Raw genomic sequence first — 12,925 nt, forward strand, 5'->3', positions numbered from 1 at the left:
GAAGAATACACCAAATGTTTTAACGTTTATAATAAATAAATAACAAGGTTTCAGAGTTTTACATAGGACGCATATATTTTAGAGATGTAAACAAAATAATTAATAAACATATTTCCATAGTTTATATAATTCCAATCTTGTTAGCGACGTCCAAAGCATCATAGTCAGGAGCCAACTTGACGTATGCCTTCTTTTGGCCATCGGGTCTAAAAAAAACGAACAAAGATGGGATTAAAATATGCAATTAACACACATTGGGTTATAGTAGTCTTAATTATTAGGTCAGTGTGTGAACAGCCTTACACATTAATCAATCATGAAATTAATCAGTAATTGGATCCGTGTAATTTATCATCATATATATAATTGCAATAGTTATTAGTAAAAACAGGTCTCACCTGATCAAAGTGTTAACCTTGGACACACTGATTTCGTACAACTTCTTGACCGCAGACTTGATTTGGTACTTGTTAGCACGAACGTTTGTGATGAATACAAGGGTATTGTTATCCTCAATCTTTTTCATGGCAGACTCCGTGGTCAAGGGATGCTTGATGATATTGTGAGCATCCATGCTGGAAAAAGAGAGATGTTAAGAATTGGGGAAATATTTGTGGGGTAATTAGAAGGATAGGAATTGTGGGTAGGGGATTTCAGTGTGTGAACAGCCTAAGGTTGTTTCATTCATAGGAATATCAGGAATTGGATCCGAATTTAGTCATCATGAGTGGGGTTGGGACTAAAAGGGAAATGGGGGAAATCGAACTCACCGATTCCGCTTGGCGGTAGATTTCCTTGGGTATTTGGGATCTCTGGTGGGTCTGTAGGTCCTTGGGCGCTTGAAATGCACCGTGGTGCGGACCTTCTTGACGCGAGTTCCATGGGTACCCTTCACTACCTTCTTTTGAATCTTGCGAGCCTTTTGTACGGCCTTCACTGGAGCCTTCTTCACAGGGGCGGCAGCCTTGGGGACTGCTGCTGCTGTTCCAGAAGATGCAGCCGCTGGGGCGACCTTCTTAGGCACTGGCTTCTTAGCGCTATCCTTTCCTGCAATCACGAATTCGCAATCATTTTACTTCCGAATAAAGAACAAAGAGTGATCCCCAGAGTCAGGCGGGAGTCGCTTCATTCTTCCAAAATGTCTCGAGAGACTCTTAAGATAAATGAATGAGTCCATTCCAAGGATCACGAATGGACTAAAGTGGAAATAAAACAAACGGAGCTTACCCTCAGGTTGCTTTCTGGGACCCATGTTTTAATCAAAAAGAAGGAAAAGGAGAAGTTGTTTCAATAAGTTGAAAATTTCCGGTCTGGCTAGTGATACACCGGGTGTAAGACTCTTGCACCGAATCGAGTTGCGAGGAATGTAATACTTTATTGTAATTATAAATGATACAAAATACACAAAAAGCTCAATTTAATTACTTAATTACCTAATTAATATCCTCTCCCCACAAAAATCATTCATTTCATACATAACTTGCATCTTATCAACTTATCATAAAAATGTACCGCTCCACAACTAATTTCTTCTCTTCAACAGCTACAATGTGCTCATCATAAAAAAGGGAAGAAAAGAAGATACTTATGTAGCTTCTCTGGAATTATAAAGCGTGTTACTTTTTCGTCACGTTTATAGCATAAAATTTTGATGGATATTATCCATCAATTGTCTATTATCATTGATACCTATGATTCTTGAAAGTTGAATCCCATGAATTAAACTATGCTATGCAATAAATCCCTTATGTCCTAAAGAATAACTAATCTATAATGCATTATGTTAAAATGTATTGGCTTATTTAACGAATAAAAGCTATAAATTACTGATTGTTAACTAGAGTTTTTAAATTGTTCTCTTAAGAAAAGAATATGAAGAAATTCAGGTGCCTTGTATCAATATCAAATATCTGCATATCTAAAACTTAAAGAGAGGTCTAAACTCTATTAAAACAATTAATTCATTTAACACAATGAGACGCCTGGTTTCCCAATTTTCCAATGAATATTATATGTATAGCTTGGGATTTTGTAGTTATTGCAACCTGTAAAGTTCATTTACATGTTCAATATATTAACAGTGTGAAAATTACAAATTAATAAACATTTTATAGAATAATGAAAGGGTCCACAGTTCATCAATCGTTGTTATACGTAATATTCATAGATCAAATAAAATGATATTATCAATTTAGAGTTCATAATTAATATGGTTAATATTTGAATGAAATGCGACTCTATGAGATGTAAAAATGCCAAAAGTACGATTTCCTCGTATTTAAGTTTACCTTTAGAAAATTGTACTTAAACTTTAAGTCAAAATAAAATGATGTTTTGCAATAAATAGTAGTAAATCGTCTTTTTATTGAGCACAATAAAGAATTTGGATCTAAGTAAACTTGATTTTGCAACAGGAGATATGTATATTTTTTATTTTATTTTACAATATACTAGCCAAGAAACACTTAAATGAATATTGAATGATATTATTTCGAGTGTGGGCTTATTTTGACTATAGTGCAAAAGAATTTTCTCAAATTTATAAAGTACATCCTTTAAATTGAAACTTAAAGAGCTCATATCTTAACCATTTCAAATAATAATTTAAACTTCTTTTACAAAAGAAAGTTTAAGCATATTTTACAATTACATAGAATAGGTATTACATATTTTAAATTCAAGCCAATTATATTATGAAACCCATATATTATATACAATATACACTTTAACACTAAAAATAAATGAAGCTAATTTACAATTCAATCAAACTTTTGGAAATTTATTTTTTTATGTACATGAAGTTGGTTATTTGCTTGAGAAACAAAATTTTAGTTTAGATATTGAACAATTTTGATGTAATTTGATTGAAACAGTGCCAAGTATGAAGTAGGCGATTATTACTGCTATACGATTTTTGCAACCATATTACTTATATTTAAATTAAGTTGATAGAAGTTGGCTTAGATCCATATTGTGTAATAGTTTATATTATTCCTAATACATGTGTTTCATTAAAAAAAATGGGAAAAATTAAAAATATATGACAGGGGTAACAACTGTAATATGGGCCTCTTGATAGTATGAGACACCCTAATATCAGGGGCGTACGCAGGGTATGGGATGGAGGGGTTGTAGCTCCACCTACAATATACAAAACAAGCCTCAAATTTAAATTTTAGATTGTCAGATTTAACAGAAGGTACTTAATTTCTTTTCCAGCCAAAGTCCACGAATTATATCTCAGAAACGGACATTTAATGTTTTAATATTTTATTTTTACAAATAAATTAATTTTTGAATTATTTTTCAAAAAATTTAATATTAGAAATTCAATTTTTTAGGGTGTTTTTTCATAAATATCTATATAAACCCTAACAAGGCCTTGTTACCCACATTTCATGAGCTGATCAAGTCCTTTTATCAATCATATAATACTTTTTATGTATTATTACTCTTAATTAGTAGCTTAATAAATACAATAAACCAATTTAGTTTCATTTATACTAATACAAATTTTTGGTGATCTGTACTACCCTGAGCATGGGATAATATGGGCCAATTATAGGTAATTATAAATTTTATTGCAGAACATGAAGGAGCATCTACTGTGAAATTTATATCTACATGATTATAATCAATTGTTTGAAGGTGGTGGGTGACTTCTTCTTCAAAGTTTTGTGCAACAGATACAGGGAAGATCAAAGAATGAAACATACACATCCCATGTTGAAGAAACCAAAACAAAAGAGTGTCAAACTTTCGCGTCAAAAAATGAACTTACTTGCTTAAGCCTACACAGGTCATGGGCATTTTTGGCCCATCTGAGAAAATGGAACAATTCAAGTGTAATTTGCAATATTTGCATGGAAGAACCACCAAACGAGAGTCACCTTATTAACAGATGTCTCTCATATGAGAGATATATACCAAGCCATGCACGAAGATGATAAAGATCTTCGTATTCTTAAATGCATTAAATGTACAAAAATGAAACAAATTATTGATAATAACTATAAAATTAAGTAGGACTTAAGATCAATTTCTGCTGTAGTAGCACCCCTTTGTGTGGTCGTGTTCTTTGGTGTATGTAGTTTTGTAATGTATGCATACATGTTCTATTTTTTAATGTGGTATGTACAGTGGAAACTGCAATAAATTATTAACCAACAGAGGCTATAATAAATTTTCTATTAAAAAAAGTAAATTATTTTTTCTTCAATTTACGGCATTTACTATAGAAATATAAGAAAATTATTTTGCACTGCCGTCAAGCACAAGAATAAGTATATTTCATATTCATTCGAGTGCTGATAGGGGATCAGCACTCGTCATGTCACCTGTTTTTTTTTTGATCAAATGAGATTTTTCTACTTGGAAATAAGATACATTCGTATGAACAGAAAAATATTCCGTCTTTACCTTTATTGTTTCACGCAACTTTTCATTCAAAAAGAAAGAGAAAAAAGGTCAGAATCATCTGTTAGTTAGCCAAATAACTCAAATCACACCAACTGATATTTATATCTAAATTACTCCCAGACTATCATTGTCATATTATTTTTCCACAAGTTTTAACATAAATTACATATATTTATTTAATAATATTAAAATGCTATAACGTATTTTATTCGATAATGTATTATAATATTACTTCTGATAGCCAAAATATCTTCATAGAAATAATAAGATGGGCAGTTTATATATATACAACGAGGGATCCACCAGAAATTGTAATCCTGTCCTTTTGGAAACGGAGCATAAGTTCAGTATAACTTATTAATTCCTTTATTTATCAAAAATTATGAAATAGCCATGATGTTTTAAGTGAGACCAGTGAGTCGACAACAGACAACAAAATACTTACTCACAGGGCTGTAGGGGGGGGGGCAAAATTGTCAAAAAGGAGTTCAAAAGAACTCAAAAGACTCATTCAAAAGAATCTTGAAACTGAGGAGATGGGTTCTTTTCAATGCTGGTGTCAAAAATTGCCTCTCTACAAACTTTTTTGATAGCTCTCTGGACAGTCTGGTCTAAAACTCCAAGATCTCATGCATGGGCCTTTATAGACTTGAGGAGATTGGCCTGGGTTGTTTTCTTTAACTCATCCAAGTTCTCAGTTTAGCCTTTTGAACAGAACCCTTCTTCCTTGCTAACGTTTTTGGTCTTGCTGACAGCGTAGACGGAGGTCCTGGAGACGCCCAACTGCTTGAAGTACGCGAATGGAAATTCGTCAGTCACGTTTCAGTGTCATTTACCTGACTTGTACGTAAGGTACAAGGTTAATAGAAGTACAAGGCTATACTATAACGCGTGTATGACTGATGTTTGACTTCCATTTTGACAAGTGCCATTTTCTCGACTTGTACGTAAGCTAAAGAGCTGGGATTTGTTTTGTTTTGTAACTAATTGTTTATTTTTTAATCGATCGAAATATGAATTAACTTCAATCACTCAACCTTAATTAATTATTGAATTAGTAAGTCTTTAGATTTCAATGGACCACTCGGTATAGGCTTGAATTACTTTGATGTCGAGATTCAATTGTACTCTATCTTCAACTCTTCAAACAGCCCTCAGTGTTATTCTCTGTCATTCATTAACCCACAAACTCGTGGATACACTTTATAATGGAATGCTCTCTCTCTTAAAGAATTAAAGGATAACTAACAGCTTTGGAAAATACAAAAAAGACTCTTCATATTGCCAACTAGGAAAAAAATCTCTCACACATTCATGACATATTTTATATAAATTTAAATATAACATATTTTTAATTCCCATAATACAAAAAGTTTTATAGTTATTCCTGGTATTTCCTTTTGAAAGTCCTAAGATATTTTTGAAGAAACCCGACCTCCTTAAATAAATGGCCTCAAGGGAATATACCTATTTCAACTGTAAACGCATAATGGCTTGAATGAGATTAAGTATTTACATAAGTACGTAATTATTTTTGGGTATTAAATGAATATCTTTTCTAAGAGCAGACTCTTTGTACCTAACCTTTTGATATACCTATAACTTATTTATATAGATTTAATTAACATTGATGAATCCAAGATATAATCATGGTAATGTTATATTTCTAATCTTATATCACTAAAGATAATTCCCTTTCATGAACTCTTTCTTATTAATTAATAATTAGGGTTTAAAAAGCGTAATGTACTCACGCATATTGTATTGTAACTAGAGTTGATATTTCGTAAGGAAAAAAACTACCTTTGGAAATTAGAAAAGGAAAAGGTTGTTGCGAGTGCTCTTACTTCTTTTTTGTTCACTACTTAATAGGTCGTGGTGGTGTTAACAACTCCCTGTGATATTAGCATTCTCCCCTATCTTTTGAGAGTAAATTGTTTTTAAAATGAATCGTAAAATAAATATATATGAATTTGAATATAATTATGATATATATATCCATATATTATTGTTTTTTTAAATTGAGAAGGACTTTTCTTTGTAGCTGTAATTCAATTTCTCTCCCCTCCCCCCAATCATATAATAAGCATCTGATATTAACAAGATTCTTAATTTAGCTTAACTTAACATAGAAACATATGTCAGACTTGCCAAGTTTAATAGAAATACAAGGTTAGACCACCATGTAATCGGCCTTAGCACTCATCTACTATGACGTCAATATTAAAAGCGTGGTGGGAGTCAAACATAAGTCCTAAATGCATTATGTTACAACTGTGTATTTCTATTAACCTTCAGATAGAAACCTGCTAAACCCCTAGGGTTCGAATGAACCCAGGTTAAGAACCCCAGTCCTGGACTATCAGTGTCATAATATTTATCAACAATTTTTATAGTGAATTATATATATTTCCTTATATTAAAATCCTACATAGTATTTCATTCGATACTGTATTACAAAATTATAAGAAAAGCGTATTTGTATATCGAGTTGTCCATTAAAATTTGAACACTTTGAATTTTAAACTTCAACAAGATATAATTTATTAATTAACAATAGAATTTCAACAAAACTAATATTAGAAATAGATGTGTGTCTAAGCTCTCTTAATCATTAATGTAGCCGCCCCTGCCAACAATGATGGGCACCCGATGCAGATGTATTCTCTGTCATGGCGTCCTAGTGCTGGCTGACAGTGGCTCTGAGGACCTTGATTTTTGGATGACAGACACTGCAGGCCTTCCCATTCGAAATGCACCCAAAAGGTGTAGTCGAGGGGTTTTGCATCAGGACTGTAAAGGGGTTAAAAGGGTAAAAAAACACATCAAAAGACTTAAAATGAGTGTTGAAACGGAGGTGGTGGGTTTCTTTCATTGCTGGTATCAAATGTGGTCTCTCCATCCTCACAAGACTCCTTCCACCAACTTTTTTTATAGCTCTTTGGACATTTTGGTGTGAAACCCTGTGATCTCTTATATCGGGCCTCATGGACTTGTGACAAGTGAGATGACTGAATTTACAGCTGACAACAAAATACATTGGTTATTTTTGTATTAGCGAGGTAGTGCTGTGAGTAAAATACATTTTGTCCCTCAAATTATATATCAAGCAGCTGAAATTAACAAGAATTTTAATTCAGGGTACCATATGTCTTCTCCTCGCACTTGCCCAAATGTAACAATACTCATACATGGGTCTCAAGTTTTAAAATGAGTTTGGTTGGTATTATTAGTCTTACTGCGTGACGTCATTCATGTTATGACGTGCTCTCAAGTTTTTAAATAAGATCAATGAATAATTTATTAAATGAAAAAAAAAAAAAAAAATTCTTGCTAATTCAAATAAATCATTAAAATCACTTATGGCATTTTTTGAGGAACTTATGGCCGGAGTAGGTGTCTTAAATATGAAACATTGCAGTTCTTAATAAGATATTTTGAACTGTATTGATTGATGATGCGTGAGAAGGGCAATATTTAGCGTGAGAATGTGTAATTGGTGGAATAATTCCAATGAATAAATGAGATGTCCTTTTAATGAAGAATTAAGAGTACTTATGGTGAGGATTTTGCAAAAAATTAAATGTTTCTAGTATGACATATTAATGATGTATTTTTTTGACAGTTACAAATATATTTTATGGCACATTATAAAGTTCAAAGGAAACATTAGTAGTTGATAATTTAATGACATATGTTTTATGTAATTACATATAGCGTAGAAATTGTAACTTGGACAATCTGCAAGGGGGTCCACAGTATTACATTGGGGGGGGGGAGAGGTGCTTGGTTTTTGGATTTTTTTTATTTATAAAAATCCAAAAATTAAAACTTTTTAGAAAATAATTTCAAAAATCTACAGCTATTCCCAAAAAATTATCTTTTTTCTACAAAAATTTTAAAAGTTAAGTATTTTGAAAAAAAAATTTAAAAATCACTGGAACTTAAATTTTTTGCGAATTTTTTTGTAAATTAAGGGTAAATGAGTGGATGTAATAGAACTATTTCATAATGCGTTTATGCTTCCAAAGTAAGCGAGATGTATTGAGGCTTTTCACCTGCCCAAGGATGAAAAGCCCTTGCTCCTTTTTAAATAAGAGAAATAGTTAATTATTAGCGTGTATTGGGATGTTATAAGAGAACTGACGGACATAAAGCTTAATACTTTTTACCATTGACCTAAAATCGATGTATCTTTCTATAATGTGGGGTGACCAACCTTTCACTATTTAGAACGCTTTCGGGACATCTTATAGGTAACTCTTATTTTCTCTAAAAGTAATACAGTATCTTTTTAAAAACTTTACTGTGTGGAAAGGGGCTAATAGGAAGGAGTGGGCAAAACGTAGAGAAAAATATTAATTCTAAGATTAAAAAAAGAAATACGGTAGGAGTTATCGGTTTTTTTGTTCATTCATTAACTGATAGTCGTTGTGCTAACATCTTTCTTTGAAGGATAAACTCCCGCTTTTTTTTTGGTTTGATTTTTCCAAAAATACATAATAAACTAATAATTTATATATTATATAATTTTTTGAAAATTTTCAATGTACCATTTGTAAAGTGAGTCTTCATTTAGTAGTACCTTAATTCTGTTAAAATTTTCAAGGCCCCTCTCCCTCAACAAAAATACGCAGTAACATCTCTGGACATGTAAATTATAATACTAAAAACATGTAGACGAATGCTCAAGCGCACCCCCTACAAACGGGGTAGAAGAAATGTCATATTTGTATGATTTAAAAAAAATTAGATTTAAATAATCCAACATATATATCTATATTCTATATAAGAAATCATATATAAAATTCATAAACACATTGAGTTTTTTCAGAGCTTGGATGTATGTTTTGGGTCGTTGTCTTGTTGAAAAACAAACTTCGCTCCAATTAATTTCTGTCCAGAAAGAAATGGCGTGTGTCTTCAGTATAGAATGATAACCATTCTAAAGGAATTAACTACTGATCTCTTATACTAAAAAGAGAGAAACATTATTAATTAACCCAGGCCAAAGCAGTTGGATTTTAGAGACAAATTATAAATAAATATTTTATGGATCTATATTTTTATAATAACTTTTATCGAGTTAAAGTAAAAAATATTGATAAAGTCATAAGCATTTGACAAAAATTATTTTTTTTCTAAACTTTTTCTTGCCAGTGTATACCAATACATGATAAAGAAAAAAGGGAGTATAATATACAAGGAACAATCTATAAAATGAATAAAGCGTTTAGTTCAACTCATATTTAAAAAAAAAAAAGAAAAAAAGAGGGAAGTACTTTATATTAAACTAAAAACAATGAATGTGACATAAAAAGAGGTTTATGAACGAACTAAAGTACTCTGTTGCTCATCAAATCATATTATTTTTTTTTCTCAATCTTTTATCATTATAATTTATTCTTGAGGATAGAATGTCTAAGTATTGAGTGAGTAACTACGTGTGAGTGTCCTCATGAAAAAGGTTGATTAACACCCAGTGTTTGTTGGGGATTTATCTTCTATATTATTAAAGCAATATTGGTATGTTCGTCAACGCCTAATAACTCCGGGCATTGCCGTGCTGTACTACCGCTTGCCATTTACGAGTATGGTCTGAATAGTTTCCGATCTATCAAAGATGAAAGAAACTTTTCCTGATTTTTTATTCTTATTTTTCATCATCATCTCTTTTTAACTCTAAACACTTCTCCCATAAAGGCTCCCATTTCTGTAATGTGTCTAAATAGTAACGCAGCGTTTTTTCTGCAAAATAATTGTTCATGAGATCTCGTGCTCATGGTGGTCTGAAACCTCACTTAAAACTATATACCCTTCCTTTCTTTCTCAATGGGTAAACTTCATGTACTTACTTTCTTCCAGGGTATTAACATACGCCCATTATCAACAATCATGTAGGTTATACGTGCATATTCTGGAATCCACATATACACTTTTTATATGATATATATTACGACAGTTTGAAAGTTTTTACTGATAAATCAAAGAAATACATCAGAACTGTCCATAATGAAAGATTTCTTTTTGAATATATATAGCTACTACGAATATGATGGAAACATTTGAGAAACTATGGGTTCTTAAAAATGATAGTGTCAAAATAAATGATTTCCAAATCATTTACGACTATTTTTCCTCATTTCATAGATAAATTGAAATAAAATATATAATTTATGCATAAAAGCGTTTATTTTACATTTTTGTGCTCCAAATAATCTCTAATATAAAATATTATAATCTTTATTTCTGCATATATTGCAATAACATAATATGAGATCTTTGATATATATTGATGCTCTTCAGTAGAGAACACATAAGTTTTTAAATAATTTATTATATTAAAACAATTTTTCATTAAAACGAAATCCTCTCTCTAGTAATTATCCAATTGTTGAATTGTTCCCAACTTTTTAGGAATCTTTAATAATGTAAAATCAGAGGCGTCCGCAGAGGGCGGGGTATAGGGGCTGAAACTAATATGTATTGTCCTTATTTATGACCAAGGACAGCCTTCCAGTCCGGTCCGTTCACATCCAGTTAAGTCCCCATTGTCGGTCCTAAAATAAGTTAAAATCGATCCCTCGTGACGTAATAGATATTCTTTTTATTTTTTTCCTTATACAATAGAATCTGTATATATATAAAATAGATTTTGTGTGTGTGTTTCCTAAATGGTTGCCGAATTGATGGGGCATCCACCGTACAGTCCTGACTTGGCAAACAATGACTTCTTTTTATTCCCGCACATCAAGAAAAAAATGCGTGTTCAACGATTTTTGTCGCCAGAAGGTGCTGTTGAAGCGTTTAAAAACCATGTTTTGGAGGTGTCTCAATCGGTGTGCAAAAGAGTCTAAATCATGCTGGAGAATACTTTGAAAAACAATACAACCATTTTTGATGAAAAATATTTGCATTTTCATTATTAGGCTAGAAATATACATATATTGCAGCCTACGTATTGGACATATACCATACCCGTTACGAAATGTAACGCTAATATGGAGGGGCCTATTTTCACAGGACGTCAGCATTGTTGATGTCAGCCATTTTGAGGGTCTAAATAAGCTAGTTTTATAATAATGAAAATCCTCGTTTAATAAATACTAAGGAAAATAGTAAACAATTGAATGTCAAAATGGAGCCTTAAAAACTTAAACCTAACTGTCTATCAATAATTAATTGCTATAATGGCTAGTATTATTACATATCCAACACTTATATGTATTAAAAGTATGTTATTACATTGTTATACAATCTTATTTCCATATTGTAAAGGGTTTTTCATTAACAGCGCTCACACTTTTTTTTAAATAAAACAAAAACGGTTTGAGATATCGACGATTTCTTTATTTGCCGTTAAAATACATTCAAGTTAATTTATGAATGAAATTCGATGTTGTTTGAACGACCTCCACGTGCACGTTTTACGGAGTCTAATCGTTGAACCCACTTTTCGACTACTTTTCCGCATAAATTGGCTGAAACTGCAGCAATTTCGCGTTGAATATTTGTTCTGAGCTCTTCTAACGTCAACGGATTATTGGTGTAGACCAGGGCTTTCACGTGACCCCAAAGAAAATAGCCTAGAGGCGTTAAATCGCACGCGCGAGGCGGCAATTGACTGGTCCATTTCTGGAGATAAGACGCTCACCAAACTTACTCTTCAATAAATCGATTGTAACATTTGCTGTGTGTGAAGTGGCACCGTCTTGTTGAAACCACATATCGTCCAAGTCCATATCTTCCAATTCAGGGGGAAAAAAATCGGTTATCATGGCGCGGTAACGATTTCCATTCACAGTAACGTGGCGATTGTCATCGTCGACGAAAAAGTACGGCCCAATGACACCGCCAGCATGCAATTCACACCAAACAGTAATTTTTTGGGGATGTAATGGCGCCTCATGAATCAAGTGCGGGTTTTTTTCCGGCCCAATAGCGCATATTTTGCTTTTTAACAAGCCATTGAGCCAAAAATGTGCCTCACCGCTGAAAATGATTTTACGTTGAAAATTAGAATCATTTTCGAATTTTCCTTCAGCCCATTTTACGAATTCCTGACGTTTGAAGTGGTCAAGCGGTTTCAGTTTTTGTGTCAACTTGATCTTATACGGGTGTAAGCCAAGATCTTTTCGCAAAATTCGCTACAACGATGTCACAGAGATGCCCAACGATTGAGAACGGCGCGTAAGAGACAAATTTGGGTCATCTTGAATTGATGCACTTGCGGCAGCAATATTTTTTACACTTCGTGCATTTCTTTGTCTCATTGGCACAGGAACATTATGTAGCGTGTATGTGGACTCAAGTTTTTTCAACAAACGTTGAATTGTTGATTTTGCAGGTCGATTACGTTGACCATATATGTATTGGCGTGAACGCTCTTAAAGTTTGGAACAAAGACTCACCACTTTTGTAATAAATTTTAATAATTTGCAAGCGTTGCTTGAGTGTGTACTGCTCCATAATGAAACTACAATTATTTTTGAGCGCAGCTGCCAAA

At 32.5% G+C, this 12,925-nt stretch overlaps 1 protein-coding gene across 1 annotated transcript; it reads right to left on the reverse strand.

Moving 5' to 3' along the window:
• Positions 1–56: 56 nt before the first annotated feature.
• Positions 57–1,380, reverse strand: LOC121127953 (ribosomal protein L23A). The gene is made up of 4 exons (XM_040723536.2): positions 1,228–1,380; positions 771–1,047; positions 399–575; positions 57–206 (listed from the first exon to the last, which is right to left on the reverse strand). The coding sequence occupies exons 1-4, from the start codon at positions 1,250–1,252 to the stop codon at positions 122–124; spliced, it is 564 nt and encodes a 187-aa protein (XP_040579470.1). The 5' UTR covers positions 1,253–1,380; the 3' UTR covers positions 57–121.
• Positions 1,381–12,925: the final 11,545 nt, after the last annotated feature.

The sequence above is a fragment of the Lepeophtheirus salmonis genome, chromosome 13 (assembly GCF_016086655.4).
Source record: "Lepeophtheirus salmonis chromosome 13, UVic_Lsal_1.4, whole genome shotgun sequence".
Lineage (NCBI taxonomy): Eukaryota > Metazoa > Arthropoda > Copepoda > Siphonostomatoida > Caligidae > Lepeophtheirus > Lepeophtheirus salmonis.

Bases quoted from the DNA above. Each gene is read 5' to 3' on its own strand.
- LOC121127953 (XM_040723536.2), bottom strand. From the start codon at position 1,252: ATGGGTCCCAGAAAGCAACCTGAGG. The intron at 1,048-1,227 runs GTAAGCTCCGTT...TCGTGATTGCAG, and splicing joins TCCCAGAAAGCAACCTGAGG to GAAAGGATAGCGCTAAGAAG. The intron at 576-770 runs GTGAGTTCGATT...CTCTTTTTCCAG, and splicing joins TCTACCGCCAAGCGGAATCG to CATGGATGCTCACAATATCA.